This window comes from Sceloporus occidentalis, unplaced genomic scaffold (assembly GCF_023333645.1).
Source record: "Sceloporus occidentalis isolate IW3139 unplaced genomic scaffold, rSceOcc1.0.p SCAF_40, whole genome shotgun sequence".
NCBI classification, from domain to species: Eukaryota; Metazoa; Chordata; class Lepidosauria; order Squamata; family Phrynosomatidae; genus Sceloporus; species Sceloporus occidentalis.
Genome location: NW_028317020.1, coordinates 6,775,918 through 6,792,394, shown reverse-complemented (window position 1 = coordinate 6,792,394; position 16,477 = coordinate 6,775,918). Strand labels below are relative to the sequence as shown.

General features: G+C 41.0%; 1 protein-coding gene across 1 annotated transcript; it reads right to left on the bottom strand.

The window, feature by feature from the left end:
- Positions 1 to 1,975: 1,975 nt before the first annotated feature.
- Positions 1,976 to 15,984, bottom strand: LOC149290290 (protein SFI1 homolog). The gene is made up of 19 exons (XM_089489475.1): positions 15,962 to 15,984; positions 15,242 to 15,340; positions 13,980 to 14,090; positions 13,243 to 13,313; positions 12,849 to 12,966; positions 12,662 to 12,764; positions 11,860 to 12,016; positions 11,568 to 11,729; positions 11,379 to 11,449; positions 8,602 to 8,694; positions 8,094 to 8,191; positions 7,623 to 7,700; positions 6,721 to 6,802; positions 4,769 to 4,844; positions 3,511 to 3,671; positions 3,175 to 3,249; positions 2,858 to 3,028; positions 2,534 to 2,763; positions 1,976 to 2,072 (listed from the first exon to the last, which is right to left on the bottom strand). Exons 1-19 carry the CDS (start codon positions 15,982 to 15,984, stop codon positions 1,976 to 1,978), a joined length of 2,076 nt encoding a protein of 691 aa, XP_089345601.1.
- Positions 15,985 to 16,477: the final 493 nt, after the last annotated feature.

Here is a 16,477-nt window from a genome sequence, read left to right as displayed (position 1 = left end):
CAGAATAGGTCAGAAATGACATGAACATATATGGGGTCTTTAGCTGCTCGACAGAAGCTTCGTAACAGAACCAAGCATTATAGTTCTGCTACGTGTTACAGGAGAAATAAGCATTGTCCACAGCCTTATTTAATATAGGGGTCATGCAGATTCCTACCTTTACTGCTGCATGTCAATGCCTGCGTGTCTAATCCATGCAAGAAGTCACTTGGTGACAGTAGCCTCTTGGAGTAATGATGTGGCTGCTCCACACCGCGAGGAAGAGCAGTAGTCTGAAGAAAGAGGAAATCACCATTAACACAAGCAAAATGTGTGAGATCAAGTGTAGCTATTTCATGCATATCTATAAATATAGTGCCATTTCAGATCGAACCTTGAGCGAGGCTGCTGTGTTTGCTACAAGTATCAAACAAGATTGTGGTGACATCCTCAATTTGTACTTTATTATGTAGTGCATGAGTGCCTACTTGAAGACATCCAGCAGCTGAACAATTGTTGAGATATTTAGGCTGTAAGGGTAAAGTTCCAATATCTTAATACTAGATACATCACCTAACCAGGCCCTGCCAAGTGCTGGGGGTTAAAAGCCCTTTACTGTGACATCAGGGACAGGCTTAAATGGAAGGGGGACCATGCAGCTTGGCAGTGAAGAAGCAGCATGGTAATAAAGGAGCATAAAACCGTTAACCCTCTGGAAATTGTTCTGCTGCCAAAGGTTATACTTTAATCACCTTGCTAAATTTATTCAGTAAATAGTTGTGCATACACAAAGGTTACAAAATATTGGAAGGTTAGGCATAAACACAATGTAGACAGAAAATACACATTTACATAAGTGGAGCACAGTTTGACCTCACTTGAAGGCTACAATTCCGTTGGGAGCTGTAGGCCACCAAAACATTCTTTTTTTTTCCCCCTTAAAATAAATGAATTCATTCATTCATTCTTGTACTTATGGGTTTTTGTTTTTTATGGGGGATTTTTAGTGAGGGGCGGGCACCTGACCCCATTACCATTGATCCCTGCATGTCAGGAAGGTTTTCTTTGTTTTTTTTTTTTAACTTGGTTCTTCCAATAGAGACCCACTGAGACGGGTGCATTTTATGACTGCGGCAGCGATGTGGCGTGTTAGAGCTCAGCCTAAGGTTAGTGGCACCTGGGAGATGGAGAGGAGGAGCAGGAGAAAGAATGTGTACATGAGTGTTCGAGTGAGGTTGCATATAATATATATACACACACACACACACTTTAACAACTTTTGTAAGATCATTGGCTACCATAATAGCAAGAAGCCAAAATGCTGCTATTGACTGTTCCATGAGTCAATCACCGTTTTGTTGTGGATTTATTTTTTTAATTATTATTAATGAACAACCTATTGGTTGGGGGATCTTCTAATCCAGGTTCTCATCCTTCTCCTCGTCTGCCCTTCTTGAGGCTACCCTAAACAGCTAATTGTAGCAGTAATGGAGAGTAATCGTAATATACTTTTCCTTTTGGTATACACAACGCAGGTTCACCGACTTTTCTTGTGCGATGTGATTATAGTCAATGGCTAACAAGCGATGACTTACCAGGTATATCTGGTTCTGTGGCAGAGGTGTGAAAGATGAAGGAGGCCTTAATGCTGGAATTGGTGCAGAAGGCTGTGGTTTCGAGTAAGGAGCTACTTCAGATACAGGTGCCGCAGGTGGGCTGCTCAGATCAACCGTAGGTATAGATGCTTCAGCTGAGGTGGTCTTAACGACTGCAGGCGGCTGTGCAGGACAGATACTTACACCACACACAGGGTACGGGGGCACAATACGGATGCCCTGCTCTGGTTTTGCAGGTTCTGGTCGCAAGTCTGTCTTCAATACGGAGTCCGTTTCTGCATGATCTGACATCGCGCAGTCACTGCAAAAGTATTAGTGTACCTGTTAGTGCTTCTCTGGTATTGTAAGAATCACTACTTTTAGATTACACCCCTGAACTCTCACCTCAGCACAGATCCCAGCAGCCCCTCTTTCTCCAACGAGTGTAGCAGAAATTCCGGAGTGCGGGGTTTTAACCTGTCTGACCGCAATGTGCTTCTGTACAGAACAAAAGACGGCAAATGCCAACTCCTTAAGGAATTAAATCGCATAAAGGGATGAGCACATGACACTTCCCTATAAAGTATACATAAAGGTTTAAAACTCAAATTGCTATCCAATACCATACTGCAAAAACACGATTTAAGATTCGACAGGCAATCACCCCGTCACAGTAGTAGTACAATCATATATAGGGGGGGTTTACGATTAAACCGACAGTGCTAATCATAGGACAGTCTGTAAATGGTGGGGGCTCCCTCAACATGCCACAATTTAAATTATGACTTGAAGGAAGTTGAACTTCTTTCCAGGCAGCTTTGTTGGAAGACGAGGATGCAGTAGTGTTTTAATATTGTACTCTTTTAGACAGACTACTCTGGTAAGTATATCTCCACTGGTGTCCTGACCTGTGCATTAGCATATACACATTAACGTATAGATGCCCTACTTACACATACCTCAGCACGGGTTCCCCGCTGCCCTGTGCAGCAGTAAGCTCCCTGTCCCTAGAAGAAGACTGGAGTGCAGATGGTGGCACCGTGTGGCTTACGTCACTTTTACGTGGTACATGGGAAGGAGGGATGTCAAAAGTCACTTTTTTTTGAGGGACTTGTGTGCGCTTCTTGAAAACTTTCTCCTTCCAAACCATGGCACAGTGCCGTGCCGCGAGGTTTAGGGTGTACACTTCCTGAAGTCAAGAGATGGAGAAAAGGTATAGCGTAGCAGAATAAATTAACCAAGCCCTTATTGGCCTATTATTGTGAAACGCCTTGTACCTTTACTTGATACTGAGTGGTCTTCTGAGCTCTTAAGTGTTTCATGTCAGACATGTAGTGCAAAATTCTGGAGACCCCTTCCCGTAGAAGGTCTGCATGATACACATCCACTGCTTCATTGATACGACTCTTCTTTCTCCGACGCTCCCAGACATAAGCCAGCCAGCCATCAAACACCTAGGCATAAAAGTCAAGAGTAATACAGCGAGCTAATGCTTATTATACTCGTATAAAAGTACACTACACTAACATTAAAAACTGCATTTTAAAATCCTACAGCAAAAAAGGGCATTAGGAGAAAAGAAAAAAAAGGACTGTAATACCTTTCCTTGGAGCGTGAGGGACCAGTGCCACAAGGCCTGGATTGTCTTCTTATCCTGTTCTTGCTTTTCCACCAGCTGAAATACACATTTTAACCACATCAGGGACTGCTTAACAATTTTCACCAAGACTTGATGGGTTTGGTCATTTACCCTTTGGTGCCACAGTCCGAGGATGAATTTTCCAAGTCTGCGTGCAGTGAACCAGCCTTCCTGACGCTGCAGCAGCTGTGCCAAGAAACAGCAGCATCCAGTGAGTTTAGCTCATTCTGTACATACAGAAAGCTTTAGGATGATAAAGACAATGACAGCTTGTATGTAGACACAATAATGGTTCACCGTTTTCCTCAAGCAAAGAGCATGGTAACATTTCCAGTTCTTGATGCATATCATCAGAAGTTTTTTGGCGTGATACTCTGCAGCTATCTCCAGCTTAAGCCTTAGTTCCTTAGCTGTACAGCTGCATTCCATCCAGCGATGAAATAAGTAGGAAAGTCTTCCTGTAAGAGATACTAGGTTAAGGTACGGTGGTTTCCCACACGATCAGCTTCCTTTGTTCAGATTCGTACCTCTCTGCAAACTCTTAACAGCCTCCCTCAGGGTCTCATCCTTCTGGGCTCTGCGATGTGCCTGCATACACGCAGTGTCCCTCCATGCGTGCAAAACCTACGGCAGATGTGGGTCACTATGCATCCGTTAAAAGCCCGCAGTACACACAGAAGTCTGATGGCTAACCTGTTTAAGGATCGTGGTCCTGTAGTGATGCAGAGCCTGGGCTTCCAGCCTTCTCTCCACAGATTGTGCTACCGCGTGCCTTCTCCATGTGTAAAGTGAAGCTCTAAGTGACAAAATCTTAACCAAGTCAAGGATACAAATCATGTACAATCACAAAGTAAATTCGGGTTTACTCTTAATCAAGATTTCAGCCTATAGCATCAAGAAAACATTTTTTCCAGCCACATAACACGCATAATAATATTTCGAGAAGCAGCAATTAGATATATTAAAAGCTGTACGAATGACCGCACTGGACACCATGGTAACGTAAACAGGAACGTATAAAAATCCACAAAGCAGATTAACTCATTCGTCGTTACAGAACCAACCTCAGGAGAGAATCCTCATGCTGCTTGTTTTTCTCCTCCACCTGAAGCAATATCTTCCGTGAGTTCCAGCAACAAAGCTGTAACAGAGTGAGAACGGGCAGGGGGTAATATATAGTGTACAATATTTCCTTGCACCTTAAAGTAAAAAAGAGCGGACTTTAAATAGGCCTTTACCTTCCATGCCACCAGAGTCCGGGCTAGAAGGCGCTGCTGGTGGTATAGATCTGCACTCAGTTGACTTTGTCTTTTCTGACGCCTGTATGCCACAAACTGCCACCAAAAGAAAGATTACCCATTTTGTAGTATAAACGTCACTTATATGAATTAACGTCTATTAAAACTCGCTCCGCCCATATATACCGATTCACGCACATAGAAGCCTTTAATTGCAATATTGTCAGCCCCGCTGGACAGCTGGCATTGCCTCCCCCACGCAGCACGCTGTGAAAAGTTCACTGTTAAGTAGGCCGAGCCAAACGAACACCCCTCACCATTCTCCAGCAGCGCCAGGCCTTCTGTACACGGCCTTGGCAGTGATGACGCACGGCGTCCTCCTCTCGGCCCCTTCTGATACAGAAACAAGTGTACGCATTGTGAAGGAAATCAGTGTGGGGTTTAGCAGTGATCTGCTGTGGGCACGCATCTTCATTAGTCATCAACAAATGGCACAGATTTAAACGTAAGCACAGGCTCGGCTGTGCAGCTTTGCTTTCTCCTTTGTCAAGATGTGAATCCGCATGTAAATTTCTGATAACTACACTACAGTAAACAACTTTTAATTGAGACGGTGCTTACAATTGTAATGTCACCTGTCCTGTTTAACTGACCCATGATTGGGGGGGGGGGGCAAGATACGCTCCTTATAAGAGATCTAATGTTTTGGGTTACATATAAAAAGCAAATATTTAGCAAACTGAAGATGGTGCAATTGCTATAGCAACCAATGCTTCTTTGATGGCATCTTAGCCTATTTAGTAGGATACCATGCTGATGGTACACCAAGGCCACCGGGCTAATAACAGCTACAGACTGGTCATATCCACTGAGAGAACCTGCCAGCCGAGTAACCGAGCCTAAAGGAAAGTGAAGAGACAACAGTTTAGTTCCCTAATCAATGAAAGAAATAGTGCCTGGCCACGAGTTAATATCACGCATTTAAACTGACAGTCCAGCCATCCTTTTCCTGGGGTTCTTTCAAAGCTCCTATCGATCTGAGAAACCGCAACTAGCATGTAAGACCCACAGTGGAGCTGGTGGTACAGTGCAACTCATTCACCGAGTGTTTTATTCCTTATGCGTAGTAACCCCTTTGTGATTAATGACATATCAGAAAACAGGGAAAGAAATGGTCCTATAGGGCCTGTTACGAATCAGATAAGATTGCTCCCGAGTAATTGATAACTTGGCCTGAGCACATCCAATCCCCGCATTGCCGTCCACATGGTCGCTTCTACAGCAAACCACAAGCATGGGTAAGCATCGTAACCATTGCCTTTGTTTTTGTTCTTTGCCAATCCCCCCACATTGATCATGTGCAGAAGGGAGGCTGTTCCTTTTTTTTTTTTTTTTTTTTTAAAGTGATAATTAATAATAATAATAATAATAAAATTTAAGTTAATAAAAAAAATATTAAAAAAACCAAATAATTGAAAATCATTTAGGCATATAGGGTGGTTACCAACTCAGAGCAAGTTAACAAATATATACTTTGTTATTCTCTCCCCTTTACATTAGCAGTGTATCATTTATATACCTGGAAAACTGAATAAATGTTGAGGGAAATTATAGATGAAGAAAGCAAACACAAATCTGCCCTTTTCCTGTAGTGTAAAATAGCCTGGGTCCTTAAGAGGTTAAAGTACCATAATGTGCATTCTCTGCTGGTAGGGCTGTATAGGGTATTGCACATTAGAGAGAGTAATGCACCATCTTATATCGAAGGTTACGTTTACATACTTAAATGTAAGCGGTCCTTTGAGAGACGGGGCAGCTATTATTTTACCCTCGGGTCAGTGACTGTGATTTCAACTATTGTAAATTCACAGGTACTTTCGTAAAGGTACAGAACTTACTCAGATTTTAGTTCATACACGTTTGCTTTCCATATTTGTAAAGCCTTTGAGAGTCGGGCTCTTCGACAATGCTCTACAGCTAGAGTGTCAGCTTCTCTTTCCTCCAGGACAGACACTAAGCAATCCTTCCACCTGATCCAGTGCTGCTCCAGGAGTCTCCAATTACAATGTAGGATAGCCTGCAATAAAAGTGATGAATAGAGGGAACAATTACCAAAAAGGTAATACATAAATTGCTAGGCCTACAGCTACAACTACTGTCTCCATCTTGGAGATACGATTCTAGTCTTCTTCTCCTTTTGGTATAATGGTCTTGGAAATGGCGAGATGCAATCAACAGCAATGTTGGGGTGGTCAGCAACAGGACCTACCATTCTCTCAGACAAGCGATTTTCCCTCTGCTGGTTCAGTTTTTTACACCAGGTGGAGAGTATCCATCTTTGCACAGAGTACCTAAGGATCAGCACAATACAGTGATCATTCCTAATCTGTATGTAAAGAACATATACAGTATAACTCAAGAGGTACTCAGCCAGGAGACATCTGTCACTGAAACCCAAACAGGAGACGCTCCTAGAATAGATGGACTTGTTGGAATGTATAAGCAGAATCTACCATGCGTGTAAAAACATCAAAGAATTTGGTTCTTCGACTGAAAAAAAAATATTGTTTTGGATTTAGGGCTTTAAACCTAAAAGGGTACTTTATATTTTACACAAAATAGGATATTAATGAAGACTTCAGCACAGGTTTACCTTTCCACCTGCACTTGGCCCTATGTACTATCATCTTCTGTCCACTCTTCACTTCCTATGCTACAGAAGGAGGTAACTAGAAAACGCTTCGGTCAGGAAACTACAACCCCCAAAGCAAGCAATGTGCCCACTGCCATTTTATTTATTTAATGGACTAAAATGTTGGTGGAGCAGTAAAGGCTCCAGAAGATTACACCTACCCAAATGAATCAACAAACACTTTTCATTTGAAATCTTTTAGTAATGTTACTAACAGCTGTATATTTCCTAAGATCAAATTAAAAACAAAAACAAAAAAACACTAGTTATAACACAAATATTAGTTTAAACTTATATCATTAGGGTTGTTCACAGACTATATTGTTATTTATGAATTTAATATACAAGAATTGTTGATTTCCAGGGATACAAGGAGTTTCCACACTTTGCTTTGAAACAACTCCTGCTTTTTAATATTTGATTTTACTACAAAGATCATTTTGTGGATTTTTAGAACATATGCATTGTATATCGCTTACCTGTGAAACTGTGTGGCCTGTTCCTCCATTTCCCTGTTCTGCTTCTGAATGATCTGATGTTCTTTCCACCGCTGGAAACTGCGAGGCAACGTACCCCTTGCAAATTGATCATCTGCAGCTCTACGTAGAACCTGAATCCCAGACAGACAAAGTGGTGCATATCGCCGAATCATATTCTTAGTGTCATAACTTTATAAACTAACTATATAAACACCTATCAAGTACAGTCTTATACAAAAAGGAGATATATTCAGTTGCAAAATACTGAGTGGGAAGTTGAGAAGACTCCTACTTTCTAGTACACATTATGTACCTGTTTCGTTTGTCGTATTTCCTTGTACTGTAACCACGCATTGAAAGACTTCAGCATCAACGTTTGCCTAAAGCAACAGAAATATGGCATCAGTAACATCTCTCCTGCAGAACGCGAAGGCTTGTTGTTGGAAGTTGGTTGGAATAGACAAATACTACCTGTAGTGAGCATGTGCCGCCATTGTTAGGGGACGGATTTGCTCCTCTTCTTTCTGCTGCAAACGGGACTTCCAGATTTCCCAAGACCTGCAGATGAGCTGGGAGGGTAAAAATGGGATTATGAAAAGCAATTCTGATACAAAATGGAACATTAATATTCTATAATTCACCGAGGTCACTGCCCTTGTACTAGCAGCTATGTAGAACATATTTGCACTGGGCATACAAATAGAGTCTGAAGTCAATGTTAATATTAAGCTGCTCCGTCGGAGAATAAAAAAATAGAGCTGATCCTTTCCTTATACGTTTATTCCTAGTGAACATTTGGTTTGCCGGTAACCTGGCTTTTACTGCTGTCACGGCTGTGGAAGCATGATAGCATGGACCGATGTGTTCTGGAAGATTCCCCCCCCCCCCCAAAAAAAAAGATGCTTTTGAATATCAAACTACATAGACAACTATGTAGACACTATGAAGCTGTTAGCAATTTCAGTTACTGTATGCCCACCATCACATCATACTGTTGGGCAGCTTGTTGGTTTCTCAGTTGAGATGTGTGGACCTGGCAGACATTGACTTTCAGCATGTGACAGCCAAACCTCTGAAAAGATAAAGATGATGTAAATGTAATAAATCTGCTTAACCCCTTCGAGACAAAGGCTGATTTTACTTTTTGTACCCTTTGTGACAATGGCCTTTTTAACATTTCTGCGCTGCTTGTGTTTAGCTGTAATTTTCTTCTTTCCCGTTTACTGAACCCACACACATTAGATATTGTTTTTTTCAGGACAAGAAGGGCTTTCTTTAGATGACATTGTTTTGATTGTATCATATTATTTACTATTAAAAAAATTATAAAATATGGTGAAAAATTTAGAAAAAAATGACTGTTCCTAACTTTTAGTTGAAAAATCTTTTACTCATCTATAAAAGGTAATGAAAAAACCTGCTAAATAGATTCTACTATTTGTCCTGAGTTTAGAAATACCCAATGTTTTTATGTTTTTTTGCTTTTTTCTACCCATTATGGGGCAATAAGTACAGGTAGCGTTTTGCTATTTCAAAGCCATTTTTTCCAAATCTGGTAATTCTTCCCCCCATGTGCCATTTCGGGTATCTTTGAACCCGGCCAATGCAATTTACCCCATCAAGTCATATATTTTTGAAAACTAGACAGCCCAGGGTATTCCAAATGCTAGTATTTTAACTCTTTCCATGCACCATATCTACCACCAGTCTTTGTCAAACTTTATGGTAGTCATTTTTTTGCATTTGTTTTGTCATACACATTTTACTTCAGGTATGAATTAAAATGTTCTAGTTTATGTCACTATCACAAAACACCCCAATATGTGTTCAGCAACATCTCCTGAGCGCAGCGATACCCCACATGAATGATTTTGCCTGGCTGTTTGGGGGCAAAAGGGCCACATTTGGGGCATGCGCATTTTTCAATGTTGAACTTTGGCATTTGGGGATCCACTGCCCATGCCCTATTTGGTACATCTTTGAGCCGAGCCATTTCAGTGTGCCCAATAAACCCATATATTTTTGAAAACTAGACACCCCAGGGTATTTCAAATGCTAGTATTTTAACTCTTTCCATGCACCATATCTACCACCAGTCTTTGTCAAACTTTGTGGTAGTCATTTTTTTGCATTTGGTTTTCCACACACATTTTAATTCAGGTATGAATTAAAATGTTCTCGTATATGTCACTATCACAAAACACCCCAATATGTGTTCAGCAACATCTCCTGAGTACAGCGATACCTCACATGAATGATTTTGCCTGGCTGTTTTGGGGCAAAAGGGCCACATTTGGGGCATGCGCTTTTTTCAATGTTGAACTTTGGCATTTGGGATCCACTGCCCATGCCCTATTTGGTACATCTTTGAGCCAGGCTATTTCAGTGTGCCCAACAAAACCATATATTTTTCAAAACTAGACACCACAGGGTATTTTAAATGCTGGTATTTTAACTCTTTGCATGCACATATTTTACCACCAGCATTTTTTCAAAGTTTGCAGTAATATTTTTGTGTGTGTATTTTTCCCACACACACCTACTTTATGTATGAATTTACAGCTCCTGGTATATGCCGCTGTCACACGACACCCCATAATGTGTTCAGCAACATCTCCTGAGTGCAGCGATACCCCACATGCATGGGTGTGTCATTTTTTGGGGGAACTAAAAGGCCACATTTGGTACGTGTGCATTTTTCTAATTGGAAATTAGATGTGTGGCCATCCTTCCCCCCGTGTTAATTGGGACGTTGTTGAACCCGGCCCATTCAATTTACCCCATCAAATCATACATTTTTTAAAAGTAGACACCCCACGGGCATTTAATATGCCAGTATTTTAACTCTTTCCATGCGAGAATTGTTTTAAGCTAATATGCTAATTTTAGGACTTGCTCACAAAAATATATTTTTTATATATATATATATATATATATATATATATATATTTTTTTTTTTTTTTATTTTTTTTTTTTTAAAAAAATTTAACATTTTTTTTCAACTTGGAGGTTCCCCCGATAGTGACATCAGTGGGAAATGATTTTTACATTTTACTGTTTTTTACAATTTTTTTCTAATTATTATTAATTTTATTTTATTTTTTAATTTATTTTTACTAATCACACTGTGATTAGAAAGCTGGGCTCCATTGACTTGCATGGTGAATGCAGTACCTGTATTCAACCTGCAAGTGGAGCCAAAGTTCTCTAGATGGTCTGGACCATCTAGCGAACTTTTAAAATTTGTGGTTCCTGTTACAGGACGGCGGCCATCTTCCTTGATGGCGAAGATTGCCGGCAGCTGCGGCTGTGACCACTCTCCGGAGCGGTCACAGCCCATCAAAAGGTTAGTGTTTGGTGTCGCTGGATGCCTCCTGATCGAGGCATTCCAGCGACACCATTTAAGTTTAGGAGGCGATCGTCGATCGCCTCCTAAACGCTTTTAAAACGGGCGTCCGCCGCCATACAAAGTATGGCGGATGTTGACGCCCCGTGGAGGGGCCAGAGATGGCCCCTTCGTGCCGATCGCGGCGTTGCTGAATGCCTCGAGGTCGAGGCATTCAGCAACGCTTTTTGGGTGCAGAAAGCGATAGTAGATCGCTTTCTGCACCCGTTTAAAGACGTGCCGGTCCTGGCACGTCAATTGTCGTAAAGCACATGCTTTTCCGTGCCGTGCCAGGACCGGCAATTGTCATTAAGGGGTTAAAGAACATTTTGGAGAATGACGAGCATCAGCTCAGTGGTGAGAAATATTACCAGGAGGCGACGCCTGTCATGTGCCTGGGCAATTTCTGAAAGATGGTATTTCTCAGAACATATTAGCATATCTACATCTACGTTAAAGAAAATGACAATATAGCGCAAAGACTCTTATTCACACTCACATAAAATCAATGACAATGTTTACTAAGGTGCAATTCGCAATGGAATATAGAGAAAGGATACAACGCTTCCAGTGATTAAAAGCTCTTCTGAGAACACAGCGCCCAGCCAAGGTCTCGCAATGCTCTTCCACAGCGTGTACACTCCTAGCTCTCTCCAAGGCACATCGCCACGTGGAAAAATATATGCCGGTCAGGTGTTTATGATAAAGACCCATGGCCAACCCTGCCAAAAAAAAAGTTAAACTTCATTTGTAGGCTTCAAATAATGCAGCTCATTGGAAAAACCAGTTAACCTATGAATGCAAATTACTCAGGCTTGTGATTTCTTTACTGTTTACTGGTTCAATACTCACTATGCTCCCTTTTTTTCTCTCTACGATTATACAAATAAAGCAGCCACGCTCTGAGAACCTCCTGGAGCTTCCATCTCCGGTGGTGCATCATTGCTCGCTCTTCCCTTTCATTCTCCATTTGGATGTGAAAGTACAACTCTTTCCATTGCAGCCAGGCCTACAGGAGGTCAAAAAAGGGGCAGGGGGATGTTGATGAAGCATAAAAGAGATAATTCATTACTCTGTAAGAACCAAGCAAAGTCCTTAGACAATCAGCAGTGCCTTTCAACCTGTCTTTTAGTTTAAGTTTTGCACGCTAAATAATAATCAAATGGTGTTTAGACACTCATATACATTTATGTCACAGGATCTGAATGATTATACCATTAAGTTATCTCTCCGTGATTGGTTCAGACAACCTTGGAGAGGGTGAGGGAAAGAGAAGGTTAAGAACCTCAATACTGGTAACTGAGAAGATACTGCTAGCAATGCAACAGGTTTTGTTCAGATTATTTAGGGTAAAATACCCCTTACTTTTAAACCACACATATCTAAAACAATTACACGAACTACAAAAAAAACCAAAAACATATAAGCTATAGGCAGTTCTGATAATCTGATAAATCAATTTAGGTATGACAAGATCTTTGAAGGAGGAGGTTGGTGTAACGTTTTCTTCAAGGCTGTTCAGAGCTGGTAATGATAAATATGCTGCATTTTCCACACCGGCACGATGCAATGTGCAATCATTTATCCTTAAGGGTTAACAAATAACATTGAAATGCTCTTCTTAATCATCAAGCAGCTATGGTCTGCTACATACCCTGGATTGCAGACTGAATGACCAATGTTTTAAAGCAAGGGTTTCCATTTTATGCGCCATTTCTTTCTGTTGAAAATGGAATGTCCATGTCTTCCAAGAGTTTCTGTAACAAAGACAAATATGAACAAGCAGGTACAGCGACAGGGGCATAATCCCAACAAGTTTCAACGATGTTCTGACTACTCACTGTAGAACTCTTTCGTCCCTGAACTCCAACGCCTCAGACAGCATTTGCTTTTTAGTCCTTTGGATTCTTACATAGATTATCCATCGCCGTAATGCTTGAAAAAGCACACATTTCTGGGCTGAGAACAACAAATGACACAATAACTACATTAAAAAAAAAATACAAAGGATGGCTCTTCCATCTCACAATTCCTTCAGTATTTATATATATATATATATATATATATATATATATATATATATATATATATATATATAAAAAATAGAAATAAAAAAATAATTTGTTTTTGTAACGCTCACCATGACTCTCCGCAACCTGGTCCTTCTGCTTTTTTTTGCGTTGCGTAAGCACAAATCTTTGCCATGCCTGGAAACACAACCTGTATAGTACATACCTGCAAGGTTGGGAAAAGTGCAGCGTAAGCGGGAAACCTCACATAGCAGCTTTACTAGAACCCTGTCATTCCTAGAGTTTGAGTACAAGTGATAGAGATAACAGGGCACAAAAACTATGATACTGTCTTGTGCTGGCAACCGGACCCTCAAACAACAAAGCAGGAGATAATGCCTTATTACCTACCAACCTGCCAAGTACCTCTATGCAGCATTCCAATTACACTCGCTAGTCAGAGTATCTATGAAACTAGCCAGTGCATGAAATTCACCGTTCTTTACATTTTATGCTCCATGTTTACTCACACATCATCAGCTTACCGTTCTAAGGCACCATCTAGAGTATTATGCAATAAACCGTCAAAGCCCTTAAGAGCTACTAAGGACAATAATGCAATGAGTTGTTGCGCTAATAATGAGGGATCACCTGATATTGTGTTACAAGAACCCATTGAGGGTTCACATCCAATATATTGATGGAAGACTGATCTGACCTCATGGATCATTCTCACATCAATACATTAGGCTTACAAAAGGAGCAGGTCCTTCTATCACATGCATGTAAGATTGGTGCCATAATTGCAAGGTGCTTGCAATTATAATGCAAATTTCGGGACCTGCTCACCTTTTCTCACATCTGTTGCCTAGTCTGTTTAGTGGACCAACAGCACAGACAGTTTTGGACTTTGGAACAGCAAAACTATATTGCGTGGAGGAGCTTAAAATACGTAACACAGACCTGTGATGGCATTCAGCTCGGATACCAAGTCTCCACTCCTTGTGTAAAACCCACCACTCCTCTTTCCACTTGTCAAAACATGAACGCAACAACCAACTGGAGTGGTGCAGCCTGCAGAAAAAAAACACTAATTATTTTTTATGTTTAAATAAGACTTAAAACAATAATCCAGATTATTATGTTCCCACTACAAGGAAAAAGGATTTAGAGGTATTGGTTCAATTGAAGATGGAGTCTTTAGTCAAACCTGGTATCTTTTATTTAGTCAACACAGGAAAAGAGGTAGAGTCGCCAAAGCTTTTGGGCCCTCGGACGTCTGTTCTTCCGACTCAATCTATTTGATCTAAATGAAAACACAACCGTCTATGTCCTTTACCTTTTTTCCTGTGTTGACCAAATAAAAGTTATTAACTCTGACTTTTTTCCTTGACACAAAGCTCATGCATAAATTTAAATAGTTTAAACCGTAGGGGGGGAATCAGAGAACAAGAAAAAAAAAAAACCTTAAAAAAAAAAAAAGCATATAAAAGTGTAAAGAGGTAAGACAATCACATGGTTGACAGTGTGTCATCTAATACAGGAATGTTTAATTCCAAACATCCAAGACAATCATTAAATTAATTCACTAGAGATGGAACATACAGATTAAACTTTGTTACCTTGCAGTGGAAGGAAGGACTCTTCCAAATGTTTTTCTAATCCACAGAAGCAGGAACTTTCTGGCCAGATTTCTACATGGAGGAGAGTATTTGTTACGCAATCAAGACTGAATACAAAAAAAAGTGGATACCTTAATTCCTAAACAATGTGTGTTAACAACAGTGTTCACATTGTAGTAAGTACTGATACTTCTGCAAGCTCATTTTTCTCAATTACCAAAACACTTACAGTACACCATCCAATAATTATAGAGCATAATAGTCCCCAAAAATCTATGGACGAAAACCATCAATGTATTACTCACTGCAATGTTTGTGGTTCAGCTAATCTTAGATTGTGATACAGATTACCATCAACCGGTGGATAGGAAAATGAAAAACTTTAACAACCTTGGGACCGCGGTCAGCCAGCTTCAACGCAACACACAGGATCCTCAATTAACTATACCAACTCTTACATACAGTTACACGCTGATTGTTGGCATCACTTCCAGGAAAAGAAATGCCAGCCATGAACTCTGAATACTCCGTCCCCCTGGCACTGAGGCTTCTCTGGAGTAACTGTCCTTTCTGCCTGTTCATAAACCTCCAGTCCCAACAAACCTTATACGCAGTTCTTTCAGCCTGCCTCCCCGATTCCATGTATACCCCACGCGGTATGTTACAGGACGGACATTCTTTGGAGGCTTACTCCCGGGTACCCTGTAAAGGTATGATGGGCTAGATTAGTAGGGATCAAACATATGGGAATAAAGCAGCCATCAAACACTCATTGCAGCATTATTTTAACAAAACATCAAAGCACCTAAGCGAGGGCATGTGCTCTTTTTTGACACATCATCAAGCAGGCATGATCAGATGCAGTCAGAAAGCAAGCAAAATTATACATACCTGGGAACTTGAGCTGCCCCCAATAATCTTAAATATTAACCCTTTAACGGCCCGTTATGCATTTTATATGCAACAACTCATCTAGCGTGTTAACTAAATGACTCGTTGAGTAACATTCATTCCAACAGGGATATTAACTGTGACATACTAATAAAAAAAAGCACCAATTAGGAGAATTAAGTACCAACAGAGCAATATAGAGTATGAATGCGTGAGCTCCAAACTGAGTCACCCTGAGATTTTGCCCCATCACCCCCTGAGGGGTCCTAAGCATGAGCATATACTATACATTAACCAGTGTCATGTATACTGACATATACTGTCGCGCATACTGAGCTGTCAGCTGCATATTATGTAAATACTGTATATGTTACATGCTGACACTGAGGCACCATCTATATATCCCTTAATATAACTCTGCAGGAAACATACCTTCTTCTCACTACTCTCTCCATGCTGTCACGACTTTACCTCTACCTCCAGCCGCCCCGCCCACTTATACCTCCGCGCGCTTCTTCCCGCCTGTTGGCATGGAGACAGGACGCCGGAGTTTTGCTGCTTTAGCGTCAGCCATAAAACGTGACCATGTTTATAGAGGGTGGGTAATGAACGTGTACGGTTAAATAAACTAATACTGTGGGAAAAACTGCTTTCTACTCTGCTAAATTGAGAGATTGAGAGAGACCCCCCCCCCCGGATAAATACATAGGATTAGTTTTTATACTCAGACACCCGTGACTTCATCAACTTCCCAGCAATTGCTCTATTGGCTACGCTGAGGCCTGCTTGGAGCGCCTCAGAGAGGAGTCGGATTTACTGTACGCATGCGCACTAACACGTATACTAGCAATGAAGCGTCGCTTGTGTATTAGTGGGCATTGTCTTGGTTTCTATGTCTGTAGCAGGGTTTCTCAGCATGTGAAAAGTTGTAGGAGTTGTCCTCGCGAG

Bases quoted from the DNA above. Each gene is read 5' to 3' on its own strand.
- LOC149290290 (XM_089489475.1), bottom strand. From the start codon at position 15,984: ATGGAGAGAGTAGTGAGAAGAAG. The intron at 12,967-13,242 runs GTATGTACTATA...TGTTGTTCTCAG, and splicing joins CACTTTTCCCAACCTTGCAG to CCCAGAAATGTGTGCTTTTT. The intron at 3,250-3,510 runs GTGAACCATTAT...TGTGTATTTCAG, and splicing joins CTCTTTGCTTGAGGAAAACG to CTGGTGGAAAAGCAAGAACA.